This window comes from Saccoglossus kowalevskii, chromosome 21, assembly GCF_978046115.1.
Source record: "Saccoglossus kowalevskii chromosome 21, keSacKowa6.1, whole genome shotgun sequence".
NCBI lineage: Eukaryota > Metazoa > Hemichordata > Enteropneusta > Harrimaniidae > Saccoglossus > Saccoglossus kowalevskii.
Window position 1 is genome coordinate 17,566,165 of NC_140661.1, and position 14,688 is coordinate 17,580,852.

The 14,688-nt window shown below is 35.8% G+C and overlaps 1 protein-coding gene across 1 annotated transcript; it reads right to left on the bottom strand.

Annotated features, from left to right (window-relative positions):
* Positions 1 to 6,702: 6,702 nt before the first annotated feature.
* Positions 6,703 to 11,194, bottom strand: LOC146729676 (zonadhesin-like). The gene is made up of 8 exons (XM_085494908.1): positions 11,093 to 11,194; positions 10,442 to 10,460; positions 9,926 to 10,069; positions 9,658 to 9,799; positions 9,370 to 9,434; positions 8,891 to 9,135; positions 7,090 to 7,376; positions 6,703 to 6,963 (listed from the first exon to the last, which is right to left on the bottom strand). Exons 1-8 carry the CDS (start codon positions 11,150 to 11,152, stop codon positions 6,954 to 6,956), a joined length of 972 nt encoding a protein of 323 aa, XP_085351034.1. The 5' UTR covers positions 11,153 to 11,194; the 3' UTR covers positions 6,703 to 6,953.
* Positions 11,195 to 14,688: the final 3,494 nt, after the last annotated feature.

Below are 14,688 nucleotides of genomic sequence, written 5' to 3' on the forward strand. Positions count from 1 at the left end.
CTGGGAAAGGTATACGGAGCTAGCTGATGAATGTCTATTGCAATCCAGCCGTCTTACTATAGAAGGAGAACAACATTCAAGGAAAAGTTACAGTCACAACTGGGTGACATTTTCAACTTCATCCAGCCTTATGATAAGAACAAATGGTTCTCTATAAGTGAGGATGAAGCAATTCCGTGCATACTAAAAAAGACAAGAGGTACTTAGTCTAGAAAATGGAGGTTATGAAAACAGTGACGAACTTGGCCGAAGCTTAGTATTGAGTGTAGCGCAGGATCTAGTTTATTGTGTCAGTGGTGCGAAAAAATGAACCCCAAAACACATTGGTCTAGCAAATACATTGCACCAAGCCACACGATCGAAGGATCTGGTGGGGTTGTTTAAAAAGGCTGGTCATTGTCCGAGTTATGAACAGGTGTTAAAAATAGAAACGTCATTGGCTGAACATACCCTTAAGTTCATGGACCAGGCAACGGAGGCTGTTATTCCATAGAATATTGTAGCAAACAAGTTCATCGATGAGATCCTTGACGGAAAACAAACATTCCATGCAACACAAATGGTAGTATGACAACGACGTCAAGATTCCAACATAAAACCGTCTTGAACAGTATTCAATGAGTCAGTCACATCAACGGAGCCAGAGCAAATTGCAGTAGGATATTTTCCTATAATCCTTGCTCCAGCTCCAGAGTTAGATACACTTAATACAGTTGTTAATAGGTACATTGCAATAGCTGCACATTTCGATCAGGAGCATACAGTCCTAACAGTAGATCAAGCATTATTCTGAAAACTCATAGAACTGAAATGGTGTGTTGAGAAATACCATGATAAACTTTATCCTCGACTTGGTGGACTACATACCGCAATGAACTTCCTGAAGGCAATAGAAGATCACATGACTGATTAGCTGAAGTGTGGCTGAAAAGTGGTATACTAGGGGAAGGTGCCATACAGCTTCTCATTTCAGGAAAGGCATACAACAAGGCAATGAGAGCTCGCAAGCTTACTGTGCAAGCTTTGTGGAGGGTTCTTTTGTCAGCATTTCTTTCATTTGCTGAAGAATTGGACAAGAATTGTTTTGATGCTGTAGCTGCAATGGTCTCTGGTGAAGATATAGAAAACATTCCAGAATTAATAGCAACACTAAAGTTTGAAGGGTTTCAAAAGCTTCTAAAGAATTTTGTTGAGAGTAAATCCATTGATGTGAAATTCATCTTCTGGTGGGACTACATGAACATGGTGACCATAATCTTGTCGTTTACTCGCGCACAACGGGAAAGAATCTGGCACCTCAACCTCCACTCCTTTAGTCTGATGTTACCATACTTCATGCGTTATGACCATTTGAACTACACAAGATGGGGTCCGGTGTATATAGCAGAGATGCATAAACTTCCAGAACCTGTGTTATCGGAGTTCCAAAATAGCAATTTCTTTGTCAAACGTTCAACTGAAAAGTTCAATCAAGTAGATTCCGACCAAGCCAGCCATGGAATGGATAAATGGCACTGGATAGAAAGAATACGAAAACAATATAGGCACTTTGTAGATGGATTCTTTCTTACAACCTGAGGTCTCAAATCGCATTAGAAAAGCATGCAATGTACAACCATGGTCCTGGCAGTAAACGTGTTCATAAGGAAGCTACCAAATCACTACAGAAGCGGGATAATGACGACGAGGATTCGTTGCTTTCTGTCTTCCAGGGATTCAATGTGTTTGCATCAGGTTGGTCAGACTTATTGCAAAATCTGGCAACAAAGAATCTGGCAAAAGAGGCTATCCCGAACTCGTTACTTTGTGCCAAAGATCTTGCACAGGAAGAAGTGAACACATTCGTTGATTGTACCAGACCAAGGCGGCAAGCCGGATTTCCAAATCCATTCACCGTTACACAAGAGTTACGCAAAAAAGTTTTCATCGCTCTATGAAGTGGTTGAAGACAAGTTAACGATCCTAAAGGTGAATAGAAACATCCTTAAACGTCTTGTTACCACCTACGAGGCAGGTATTCCAGTTGACCTGCCATCTGTCCTTCAGCATGAGCTTCTGCCAGTCCGCGTATCACTTGCCGAAATGAATAGAAGACTTCGTACAGGAAACAAGTCGGCATTGACAGACAAGTTAATCGAAGGTGTTATCTGTTCTGATGCAATTGAACTTAATGGGAGATCATCTTGCCTTATAAATGAAAGACAAGCACTGGTAGTTGCCCTTGGAAGGCCTGACAAGGCAGAGGCATTCAGAGATTTTTTTGACACATATCTAAGAACAATACTAAAGGCCGCTTCTAGCCATGAACGGGTTGATGTTGTCTTTGACAGATACAGGGAAGGAACAATCAAGGGTACTACCAGGTCAATACGTACGAAAGCAGCTCGACCAATAAGACGACTTGTTGTGGGTCGTGATGTGCCTCTTTAAAAAATTTGACAAACTTTCTGTCACTCGATGACAATAAAGCAGATCTCACTAATTTTCTGTATGAACAGCTGGGTGCTCAGGCGCCCAATAAGGAGGTTGCAGTTGCTGGTGGGTTTAGATAGGAACTTGAAGTTAGATCGTCAAAGGCAACAACAGAGTTGACAAATCTGTGAGCCAATCATGAAGAAGCGGACACTCATTTAGTGTTACATGCCGTGCATAGCCAGTTCAATACCGTTGTTGTATCATCTTTTAGTTTCACATTTTCCGCGTGCACAATTTGAACACCTGTGGATGCTGTCAGGTACCACGTAGAAGCCACGATACATACCCATTGCAACACTAATCAACAAACTACCCAGAGATTCAGCACCAGCTCTTTTACCCTAAAGTGGGTGTGACACCACATATTATATTCAAATCACACCAAGAATCGGCATGGGAAGTCTTCAAAGAGCACCATCAACTGCTCATTAACTTGGGACTAGGGGAACTCAGAGAAGAGATTATTCGATCTTCCGAAACGTTTGTCTGCAGATGGTATGGTGTGCTGAAAACTGACTCAGCAGCAATGTATGTCATATGTATGTACTGTACTGTACTGTTTCGTACTGTACCATACCGTATCGTACCGTACCGTGTAGTGTAGTGTAGTGTGATACCGACAACAGCAATTTATGCCTTGTTTCAGGTAATTTTTAATATTGAATATTTATTCGAACACTAGGTGTGAATTTCAAGTGTAGATACAATTTCAGTTGAGAGAGGAAGATTTGTTTTTTGGTTGTTTGATCATTGGTTTAACTTGAAATTGTATGGCTCTAATCATATTTTGATATGGAGCCCTCTAATAAAAACATGATATTAACATGATTCATATGTATTTATTACTTTTTTAAATTCTGAGAACTATAGCCTTTGAATATGATGTCAGAAAACAAAATAAAAGTATGCTGAATAAGATTATATTAATCATATATTATACCTTTTCAATTTCCCATTCCAAAAATATATCGTTTGACTCACATCACAAATTCTCACGTGCTCATTGTTCAATATGTACATTTCTTTACTGCAAAAAATAATCGAAAAACTATCAACATCCACACTTGTCTAGCGGCAACTCCGTTGAATTTTTTGTTTACTTAATACAAGCTCAAACTAATACTGCACAGACTAGCAACACGACTTTTCTTTTGGTCAGATGCGTGCCACGTTTGTTTTGGAGCTTAACTTTATCCAATAAACAAACTAATCTAACTAACGCGACTATAACATGTAACGCGATGTCATTATATTATCAAACAACGCGAGAAGTACATAGTAATTATTAATAGTTTATTGTCATTTTTTCTTGGTTGAATAATCTTGACAAATGCGACAAAATATATTTCTATTTATTCCCCATGTTATTTTAATCATGCAAACAAACGAGAATGGAAATCGCACCGCTACCTATAGTAAAAGTTCAACAAAAGTCAAAATAATGAGAAATGTTACTAGAAATTCACTCATTATGTATTCATAAATATTGTAGACGGAAGTAGGAAAAATTCATACTGAAGTAACTTATACATAAATTGACTGATTTGAACAGAAACGGTGACGATCCAAAGGTTAAAACTCAGAGATTTATTTTCCATTAGATTTGTGTGTTCAGCATTATAATGATATTACGAAAACACACGAAGCAGGTAAATGCGAGTGCCTTCGGAAATCTTCAGGCTAACTTTAGACTCAGAGGACAAACGTGCGTCAATAAACTACAGGCAAGGTGTGCCGAGGCACGCATTCCACGGGCGTAATCCCCAATTCACACTTACAACAGTCGGCATTGCTAAACTGTTCTATGTTAGTCTGAGATACAAGAAGACACCAACTGCATTGGACTTTTGTCACACAGATATTAATAGATTGGTGAACGTTCCCCCATCGTTACCAGTTTCTAATGTGTGTCACACAATTGATTTTTACTGTCTTCATTGATATTATGTAATGTAAAAATGATAAACAAGGAAACGTTTATTTTATTGATTTTTTGTCAGATCTTGGCCAATGTAGAGATTTGTTATGTAATTTGCATATGGGTCTGCTTGTAATGCAGACAACCCGACTAAAATCTAAAACATGCATTAATCTTATATATAACACCAGTGAGTACGTTCAGAGTGTTGTATTCATAATAATTAAACTACTTGCATCCGCGATAACATGAACAATTCTAAAGATTCAAATGAATGCGATTGCTAATGCATTTTATAACCGTTTTCGACATGTTTCAAGAAAACTGACACTGTCAAATTTTATTGTTTGTCATTCAACATTTCATTTTCCACTGAACCAATTATTAGACAACTTAAATATAAAGAGCGAGGCGATGTCAATGTTTCATTACGTGGTGTAAGTGCACCCAATATTTTCAACTTTTGCACGCATTGCTCAATTTTTTTTTGAAAAAAAAAACATGGCCATGCGACTTTGCATCACATATACACTGCCTTAAGGGAAACTGTTAACGTAGTGGATGATGGCTGTTGAGGTCCGAAATATTGTCAGAAAAACTTTTACAATGACAGCGACACATTGCAAGCCATCTCTAATTAGTCATAATTTTCTCCAGATTCGACTTAAGGTGGAATGATAGACAGAAATGAAAATATTGTAATCTTTTTTTACATATTTTATGAAAATAGAGAGAATGGAATAATAATATGAAGTCACCGTACTCAGGTAAGAAAAATCGAGGTAAATAATAGCGTGAAAATAACATGTTTTGTCCGTTTTGAGGATTTTTATATATTAAAGTTTTGCCCGGAGCCATAAGGTGAACACAAATTTATATAGTGTTAACAAATATTTTCTATGTCTAGAAGTATTTTAAAAATGACAATGTTAGAGTAGATTTCCTTTGTGGAAATATGTTCACACTCTGGTCTATATAAACCGTTGCTGAAATGACATTTTAGGTATATTATTTTTGACAGTGAAACAAAGGCGTTCACACAAAATATCACAAGTAGCATTCTACTTTAAAATCAATCTGGCATTTGTTAAAATCAATCTGCTTTGCTTTGTAATACTGATCAACTACTCTATAAGGTAAAAATGACTGGTATTTTATTCATTTTTTCATTTATGTATTTGGTTCAACACCTACATTTTTAAACGTCATGAAATACTTAGCTAACATATCCCAGGAATCGCGAAATGTCCGTTGGCACAAGGCTCAATAATTAGTTCCTATTGTAATTTCATAAATATTATTTCATTGTATGTGAAAGAAATTCTTGTATCCTTATGATCAGTTCTCGTCTTTTTTATGAAGATTACATCATTTAAATTTCCGACTCGCAATGTTGTTCAATGGAGGTGGAATGAAAAAAATGTTTGTTGTTACTCTTCAACTATAAATATTAATAAAGGCACATATCTGTATCCGCTCGAAATAATAGTAACAATTCCAAAATAACTGTTGCTAAATTGTTGATCAGGAGGCAAACACCTATTGTTACACGATTCGTATAATGAGGCGACATGAAGGGCGAACTTTAAGTTATTGTATATATAGCTACACAATCTAAACAGAATTTATTGTCTTAGAACTATAGTTTAATCGAAAGTTGTTTTGCAACTTTGGAGGTATTTACAATAACACAAATATAATTCAACACTGATTTAATACAAATTAAATTTCATTTAACATCAGTGCAACTTGTGTGATGTATAATTTCATACAGAAACGATTTGACTATTAGGTGAATGATAAGTGATGGGTGACACATGAGGAACATGAAGTGCTAAATCATAATGCATAACTTCATGTACACCATGATGTCTATACATCATTCGCTTACTAATTTGACATTATGTCGAGTATATATCAGTTCTTTTGTTCTGGGGGATTTTTTTGTCGCTTGCGGTCAGTCATTTATTTACATTGTTGGGCCTACATTTCCCTATACAGATATATTGTTGAGTATTATTCTCATTTTTAATGTATTTGTGTGCGAATTATATAACAAAGTTGTGTTCTGATTTGGAGGTTCCAAACGGAGATTTGAAATGGCATGGTGTGAATTCTTTTATTTCAAAAGTGTGCTGTATATCAGTGGCACCAGAAGCAGTGTGACTTCAACTTTTGTGTTCGGATCAAAACTTATCGACGATAATGCAGTACATACTGTCTGATACTCAGATTCGCGGTATGTACTTTGAATGTCACGTTTCACTCAAAGATACACTCGTATTTGCAATACAATGGAACTCAACGTCTGCTTTTCCACATATTTTTAATGAACTAACCTTGTTGAACAATACAATACATTTACTTATCTACTAATTTCCCAAAGATTGTGGTCAATCACATGTTGTGTTATTTATTATATTACTCATGCTGCTTAACTTAAAAATATCATGTTGTTGTGTATTTCACATATAACCATCACCAGAAAATGACCAAATATTTAGATTTCTGAAAACTGATCGGGGTGTAACCATGTTTGTTCTTTTCAGTTGAAGATTTCCTAGAAACGTCTATAACATAAGAATAAAAAATATGGTTTAACTTAATGAATTGTCAAATACTGAAATAAAAAGTATCTTTGTAATATCATTTAGCAAACATTTATAAAAATATACATCAATATACAAACAACTTACTTTTTGTCATTCACTTTCCAGCTTTCACCAAATTCATTAACGTCTTTGGTAATGCTACCATCTGGTTTCTGGAAGTCATTGCGAGTATCACCATCTGCATTACCCATCAGACCGCATAGCTTCCCATTGTAAAACGAACCATTGTAAGATACATCCAATGCATGATTTCGCAGAGTCCAATTAAAAGTGAATGTCGTGTCTTTCGAAGTGAAGTACAGTTTAATATTCTTATCCTCTTCCTGGATTGTTATAACTTTATCGTCAGTCATTTGTCCATCTGTACTTCCCTGTGAAATTATTCAGAATATTGTTATGATGGCTATATTCATACAAAAAATTAAAAGGGAATTTTGTTTGCAACAACACAATACTACAACTCACTTTGGTAACATCCAGTTCATTAAATCAATAAAATCTTAGAAAGAACTCTCGTGTGCTGAGAGTATTGGAGACACATTAAAATTAATTCAAAATTTTAAGATTTGCTTTTCAAACAGGAAGCTTGGCAACTAATTTTTGTCTGCTATTTGAGATGCATAACATGAGAAAAATGTAATTCAAATTACAAAAAAATATAATACATTAATTAGTTCCAGAGTACCTCCACAATGAATTCATTTTTTAGATATCAGAAATGAGTTATTAATAGATAATCAAAATGTATGTCTGTGGATTACCTCAATAAGCCAAATTAATTATTATGCATCGATTTAACTCTGTATATTGTTCCAGGGTGCACATGTACAAAGTTTCATTATAATGTGATGATTAATCCTAACTAAATTAGTGGAAAGCTGAAAAATAAATCATTATGCAAATTAGGTATTTTTTATAGATGTATATTAACCTAAAACAGTGTGTTATAGTAAATATGTACCAAGATTCATTGAATTAAGATAAGTACTGTCACATACCATCTATGTACGAGGTTTCATTGAAATGTGATTAGAGCCTAACATTATGATTTATTATGCAAATTAGGTAATTAAAATGATCAGATTTTAACCCAAAACTGAGCGGTTCTGTACATTGTTCTGGAGCATCAATGTACCAAGTTTAATTGAAATGGAATAATTAGTACATGTGATATCAGCGTAAAAGCTGATAATTGGGTAATTATACAAATTAGTTGATTAATAAGCACACATTTTTACTTAAAATTAATCAGGTCTTTGGATTGTTTCATTGAAAACTAATGAAGTAATATTACTTGAAATATCAAAAGCTGAAAATTGACTGATTGTGCAAATTAGGTAATTAATATTTCACATATCCGTCTGTGCATCGTCCTATGTACTATGTAAGTTTCATTGAAATGTGATGATTAGTACCTGAGATATCAGTGAAAATCCGAAAATTGACTAATCATTATTAGCTAACTTATAATTAGCTAATCATAATTAGGTTAATTATATGCATAAATTTGTACCCAAACCTTATCACATCTGTGCATTAGTACAGAACATCTATGTACCAAGTTTCATTAAAATATAATGAATGGCTCTTTAGATATTAGTGGAACAGTCAAGGAACAGCTGGAAATTAAGTAATTATCATGCAAATGAAGTAATTAATATGTTTGAATTTCAACCCAAATCTAATCAAATCTGCGCATTAGCCCAGAGCATCTATAGACCAACACACGGTTCTCACGGTTCTCAGTGGACAGACAGACACACACACCCATAACAGACACATACAGACAGGGTAACTGAAAAAACTCCCATTGTGTGCTTCACACACGGGAGTTAAAAAAATTAAAAGGGGATTTTGTTTACAAAATCACAATACTACAACTCACTGTTGTAACATCCAGTCCATTAACGACCGCATATTGATTTCCAACAGTTATATTGAATGTGGTAGTTATTGTTCTAACTTGGTCTGGTGTACTGTCTTCTCTTGGTTCAAACTTAGTTGTGACTTCAAAACGAGGCTTGTTGGTGCAGTCCTTTAGGAGAATGTACCAGCCTGTTCCTTGGAATGTATATGCACGACTATCGAATGTCCTCATATGAGGATCACCTCTCACACCATCAGGAGGGCCTAATAAAAACATTAACTCACACGTTATGTATGAATGTTCTGCTTTTGTACATCACGAGAAATAAAAGTGGAGAAACACAAAAAAATGGCTCTTTATATCCTAATTGTTCACAGTCATCAATCAATTTATGTTACAGAAATAATTTATTTAGCAAGGACGTGAATTACCATCAATACATTCGAATGGTAGTGCACCAGATATTATGGAGAAGACAGATCAATCACTATACTCACATTCGCAGACTGCACCATCGTCCTGAAGGTTACAGTTGTAGTCATACCAATACGTGTTGCTAAAACTACAAATATAAGTTCATTGACTAAAATATAACTGCATAAGCCACAATAAATTACTATACCATCTTTCGTCATTTGGAAATCGGATCAATCGTGGTCAGTCGGTTATTGATTTAATATATTGTAATTCAGAAACAATACAAACAGTCACTCCAAACAATTATTTGTCATTATTAATCTTAACTGTGACCGATCTATGTTTAAAGCGACATTAACATTACTTACCTAATATCAACACAATGCTCCTCTCCATTGTCATTATCTGGCTCTTCTAAATCCCAATTATTGTAAACAATGTCTTGATTATCAGTGTCGTAAGTGAATCGCCCTTCGTGGTCTAAATCGGTCACCCCAATCCAATAGAATTCTAGTGAATTCAAAATAAAACCAGGCAAGTGCAAGCAATTACTGGGCTACATATAATAAGATTTCATTGTTTCATGATTAAAATCCTTAATAGAAAGCGGTTAGACTTGCTACGACATATTTGTACCTGATGTTGGGAGTAAAGCAAATATAGCGTTGTATTCTTGCTCAGATTTGGGTTGTGCTAGTACACAACCCATAGCTTCACAACTTTCTTTACCTTCATACCAGTTTACTGGGCTGTCCACAAGTTTGTATATGCTCGTCGAACCTGCATATCACACAGGGATAACGGTTAATAACATACCGATAAAATAATATCCATTAGCAACTAAAAAGGCACATATTCGGTGTAGCTGCTGAATAGTTTGATACAATTTCAAACTGTGTTATATAAAACCAATGTAATTGTCTTGCTACTAAGTGATGCAGTAACAGTGTTAATACGAACAACCACACGATAGATCCCAACAGTTAAATTGAAGCATTGAACACTTTTCCAAAACCGTGTACACATTTTCAGTACATTTAAACATGTTTTGTTGTAAACTTAGTAATTGATAGTGATAACACGTTCATAGTTACTGATTAACATACTGATATGGCATTGTCAGTGGTTTGCTAATAAAGAGAGTGTACTTACTCCTCTGCGCAAGCAGTCTCTGCATAAAAAGAAAGAATACAGCTGAGATGTTAGGTGTTAATGGCAAATGGCCAGTGTAATTTCGAACCAGTAAATTCTTCATTGGCGATGGAATACTTTACATATTTTTCGATAGATGTTGACTATGCTACTGTGTTGTAGAAATATGGCAATTTTCAAAGAGAAAAATCGTGTTTTCAAGGACATTATGTATAATGAAGAATTTATCTATAAAATTTTTAGATTTTAGAAACCGAAAATAACCAACACAACATTAAGACATGTACATAACATTGTTAAAACGTTTGTTTGGTCAAAACAATGGTGCCAAAATAAAATATTTAGATGTGTACGCTAGAATGTATCATAAACTATTTTGCACAGCCCATAATACATGTATTAGAAACAAATTTGTTTGAAAATGCTGAAATATAATTCCATATAGTAATGATATCACCTTCCTATATGACATTTAAGCTTTTGTCTTTTCGCGTGTGAAAAGAATAGACTACGGTCGTTGATTTAATGATACAAATATATAAATTTTAAATTGTATTCAGAATATATCAAACGAACAGAATGAAATATACGTGAATAGATGATAAGTGAGAATACACAGTACGTCGTAGATTAATAAGAGAGTAAACCTACCTCGTGCGGGACTGCTAGAGTCAAACTAGTAACCACAAGAATCAATAACAAACGTAACATTGTTTATGTATTTCCTACAATACTCTTCAACATAAAATGCTATATGGAGACTCCAGACAAACAATCATGCAACTGATAGATTTGATCCGTTCGTCCAAATTTAAAGATTTTTTTTGCTGACGCGCGTGTTAAATAATCACTCCATTTGGAAGCATTTCTATTGGCCAAATAAAATATTGCACCCGTAAGTGACTTTATTTGCGCATGTTCTGTTTCATTCCTTGATAGGCGACTGCTGGGAATGGTTGGTAGCTGAGAAAATACACTATGGCTTGCACTGAGTAATGCACACTACTGAGTAAAACAGCGGACATACTCGTACACTACATTGGTACATATCACTTCGTGCTAAGGGTTGCTTTTAATACAGTATATGTTATGGGAACATTGTGTCTAGATTGAGTGATTAGAAATTAATTGTTCATTCTGTTCTCATAATTGTTTCATTATTTGGCAACCATGTATACGTTATCTTGATAAGTCAAAATAAATGTATTTGCATACACATGTTACAAAACAGCTCCTGCAAGAAATATTGTTTTTTGGCTACTCTTGTGAGTATAAAACTGTTCCACGCTGTTTGGTACGTTTCATTTGATTTTAGACGTCTTCAGCTGTTTTTGAACGTGAGCCTTTTCCGGCCCCTGATAACGCGTGTTCAATATAACGGCCCCCACTATGGGCTCTTCACGTTTCAATTTGTTTGGAGGACTGCCCCTAAAATATGAAGTCCACTATGAATCTATTGCCGATTTTAATATTTAAGGTATTGTCCATACAGTTGATCCGCGTAATATTATTGTTGCTTCTAGGGTTAATGGAAGTGTTACTATTTTTCTCGATTTGAACAAGCCTATTGAGCTAGTGTGCACTGTTATTGTCATCGTGAAAGATTTTAAAATTCACGTTGATGCGTTGAAGCACAAGATAAGCCAGCGACTAAAGTTGTCTTGTCGGGAGTGGCCCCTTTGATTTCTTGTGATACTTATAAAAAAACGTTTCTGTCGTACGAAACATTCGAACAATACCTCTTATATTAGCCCTACGTATTGCGCGGTGTTGATCGTAGCAAACTAACGGATTTTGCTCCAGCATGCAGCCATATGCAGTCACGGTAGATTTGTTTGCAATCGGCATGCATTGAAACACGACTGTTTATGACGCATTACAGACAAAAAATAATAACTCCATTCAAGACTACTTTTTAACGCGAGATTACCCAAATTATTTCATCAGTTACGAGACAACACGGAATAGTAATTTATAAACAGAAGTTCATGTCTATCCATCCTAAAAAATAAAAGTGAATTTTAGATATCCACCTCCAATGTGACACCGGAGATCGAACACATTGTTATGTTCACTGTGCATGGCTGTGGTCGAGCGGTGGGGAAGGGGTTATAAGCGTCGGCCCGTATTATGATACTAAGCCCCCGACACTGTTCATGTTGGATGGGCTACTTTAGGGTGTAAAATACACACCCAAAGCAATTGCAAGGACATTTCCAATAGATCAATGAAAATACAAACTCTTAAACTTAATCGAAAAAAAAGACGATGTGATCACTCCTGTATAATCCCAAGATAACAAAAAATCTATCGATCACTGAAAATCTGGTTGTCACATAAGTCTGATTTTTTTTTTTTTTTTTTTTTTTAGTTTGGGACTTTGTATTGCAAATGAAGCTACTCTAAATAGCTGCATTGGCGAACATAATGCAACCATGGAAACATCTATTGAAAAAGATGACCTGGTTTGTTAAACGAGGGCTGTTCCAACTAGTGAATTAATAATGTCAGCCAAACATTCTCTGTGCATTATATTTTTCTCGTTCGTTTATCTGACTTAAGACGCCGAGAACTGACAAACTGTCATACGAAATTAAACCTGGTGCAGAACTAATAAGAACCAATGTCAACAAATGTATGGTACGAGATCCATCCATCTTTCTTTTCCCATCATGTTATCTGATGATGGAGATGATATGGAGTCCATTGCATCTGATGTGCCTAACCTGATCTTGCATGACGATTCTCTCAAATGGACTGAAAATTTACTATCTCATGAAACACTGGTTTTATTAGCCCCCGCTGGATCTGCGTCCACGGCGAGGGTTAATAATATGGGTTGTGTCTGTGCATCCGTCTGTGCGACTAAAGTTGTCCTGTCGGGAGTGGACCCTTTGATTTCTAGTGATACTATAAACAAAAAAAGGTTTCTGTCGTACGAAACATCCGAACAAAACCTCTTATATTAGCTCTACGTATTGCGCGGTGTTGATTATAGCAAACAAACGGACTTTGCTCCAGCATGCAGCCATATGCAGTCACAGTAGATTTGTTTGCAATCGGCATGCATTGAAACACGACTGCTTATGACGCATTACATACAAAAATTAATAACTCCATTCAAGACTACTTTTTAACGCGAGATTACCCAAATTATTTCATCAGTCACGAGACAACACGGAATAGATATTTATAAACAGAAAACAGAAGTTTATGTCTATCCATCCTAAAAAAGATAAAACTTAATTTTTGATCTCCACCTCCAAAGTAACAGCGGAGATCGAACGCATTATGTTCACTGTGCATGGCTGTGGTCGAGCGGTGGGGAAGGGGTTATAAGCGTCGGCCCGTATTATGATACTAAGCCCCCGACACTGTTCATGTTGGATGGGCTACTTTAGGGTGTAAAATACACACCCAAAGCAATTGCAAGGACATTTCCAATAGATCAATGAAAATACAAACTCTAAAACTTAATCGAAAAAAAAGACGATGTGATCACTTCTGTATAATCCCAAGATAACAAAAAAATCTATCGATCACTGAAAATCTGGTTATCACAAAAGTCTGATTTTTTTTTTCTAGTTTGGGACTTTGTATTGCAAATGAAGCTACTCTAAATAGCTGCATTGGCGAACATAATGCAACCATGGAAACATCTATTGAAAAAGATGACCTGGTTTGTTAAACGAGGGCTGTTCCAACTAGTGAATTAATAATGTCAGCCAAACATTCTCTGTGCATTATATTTTTCTCGTTCGTTTATCTGACTTAAGACGCCGAGAACTGACAAACTGTCATACGAAATTAAACCTGGTGCAGAACTAATAAGAACCAATGTCAACAAATGTATGGTACGAGATCCATCCATCTTTCTTTTCCCATCATGTTATCTGATGATGGAGATGATATGGAGTCCATTGCATCTGATGTGCCTAACCTGATCTTGCATGACGATTCTCTCAAATGGACTGAAAATTTACTATCTCATGAAACACTGGTTTTATTAGCTCCCGCCGGATCTGCGTCCACGGCGAGGGCTAATAATATGGGTTGTGTCTGTGCATCCGTCTGTGCGACTAAAGTTGTCCTGTCGGGAGTGGACCCTTTGATTTCTAGTGATACTATAAACAAAAAAAAAGGTTTCTGTCGTACGAAACATCCGAACAAAACCTCTTATATTAGCCCTACGTATTGCGCGGTGTTGATCGTAGCAAACAAACGGACTTTGCTCCAGCATGCAGCCA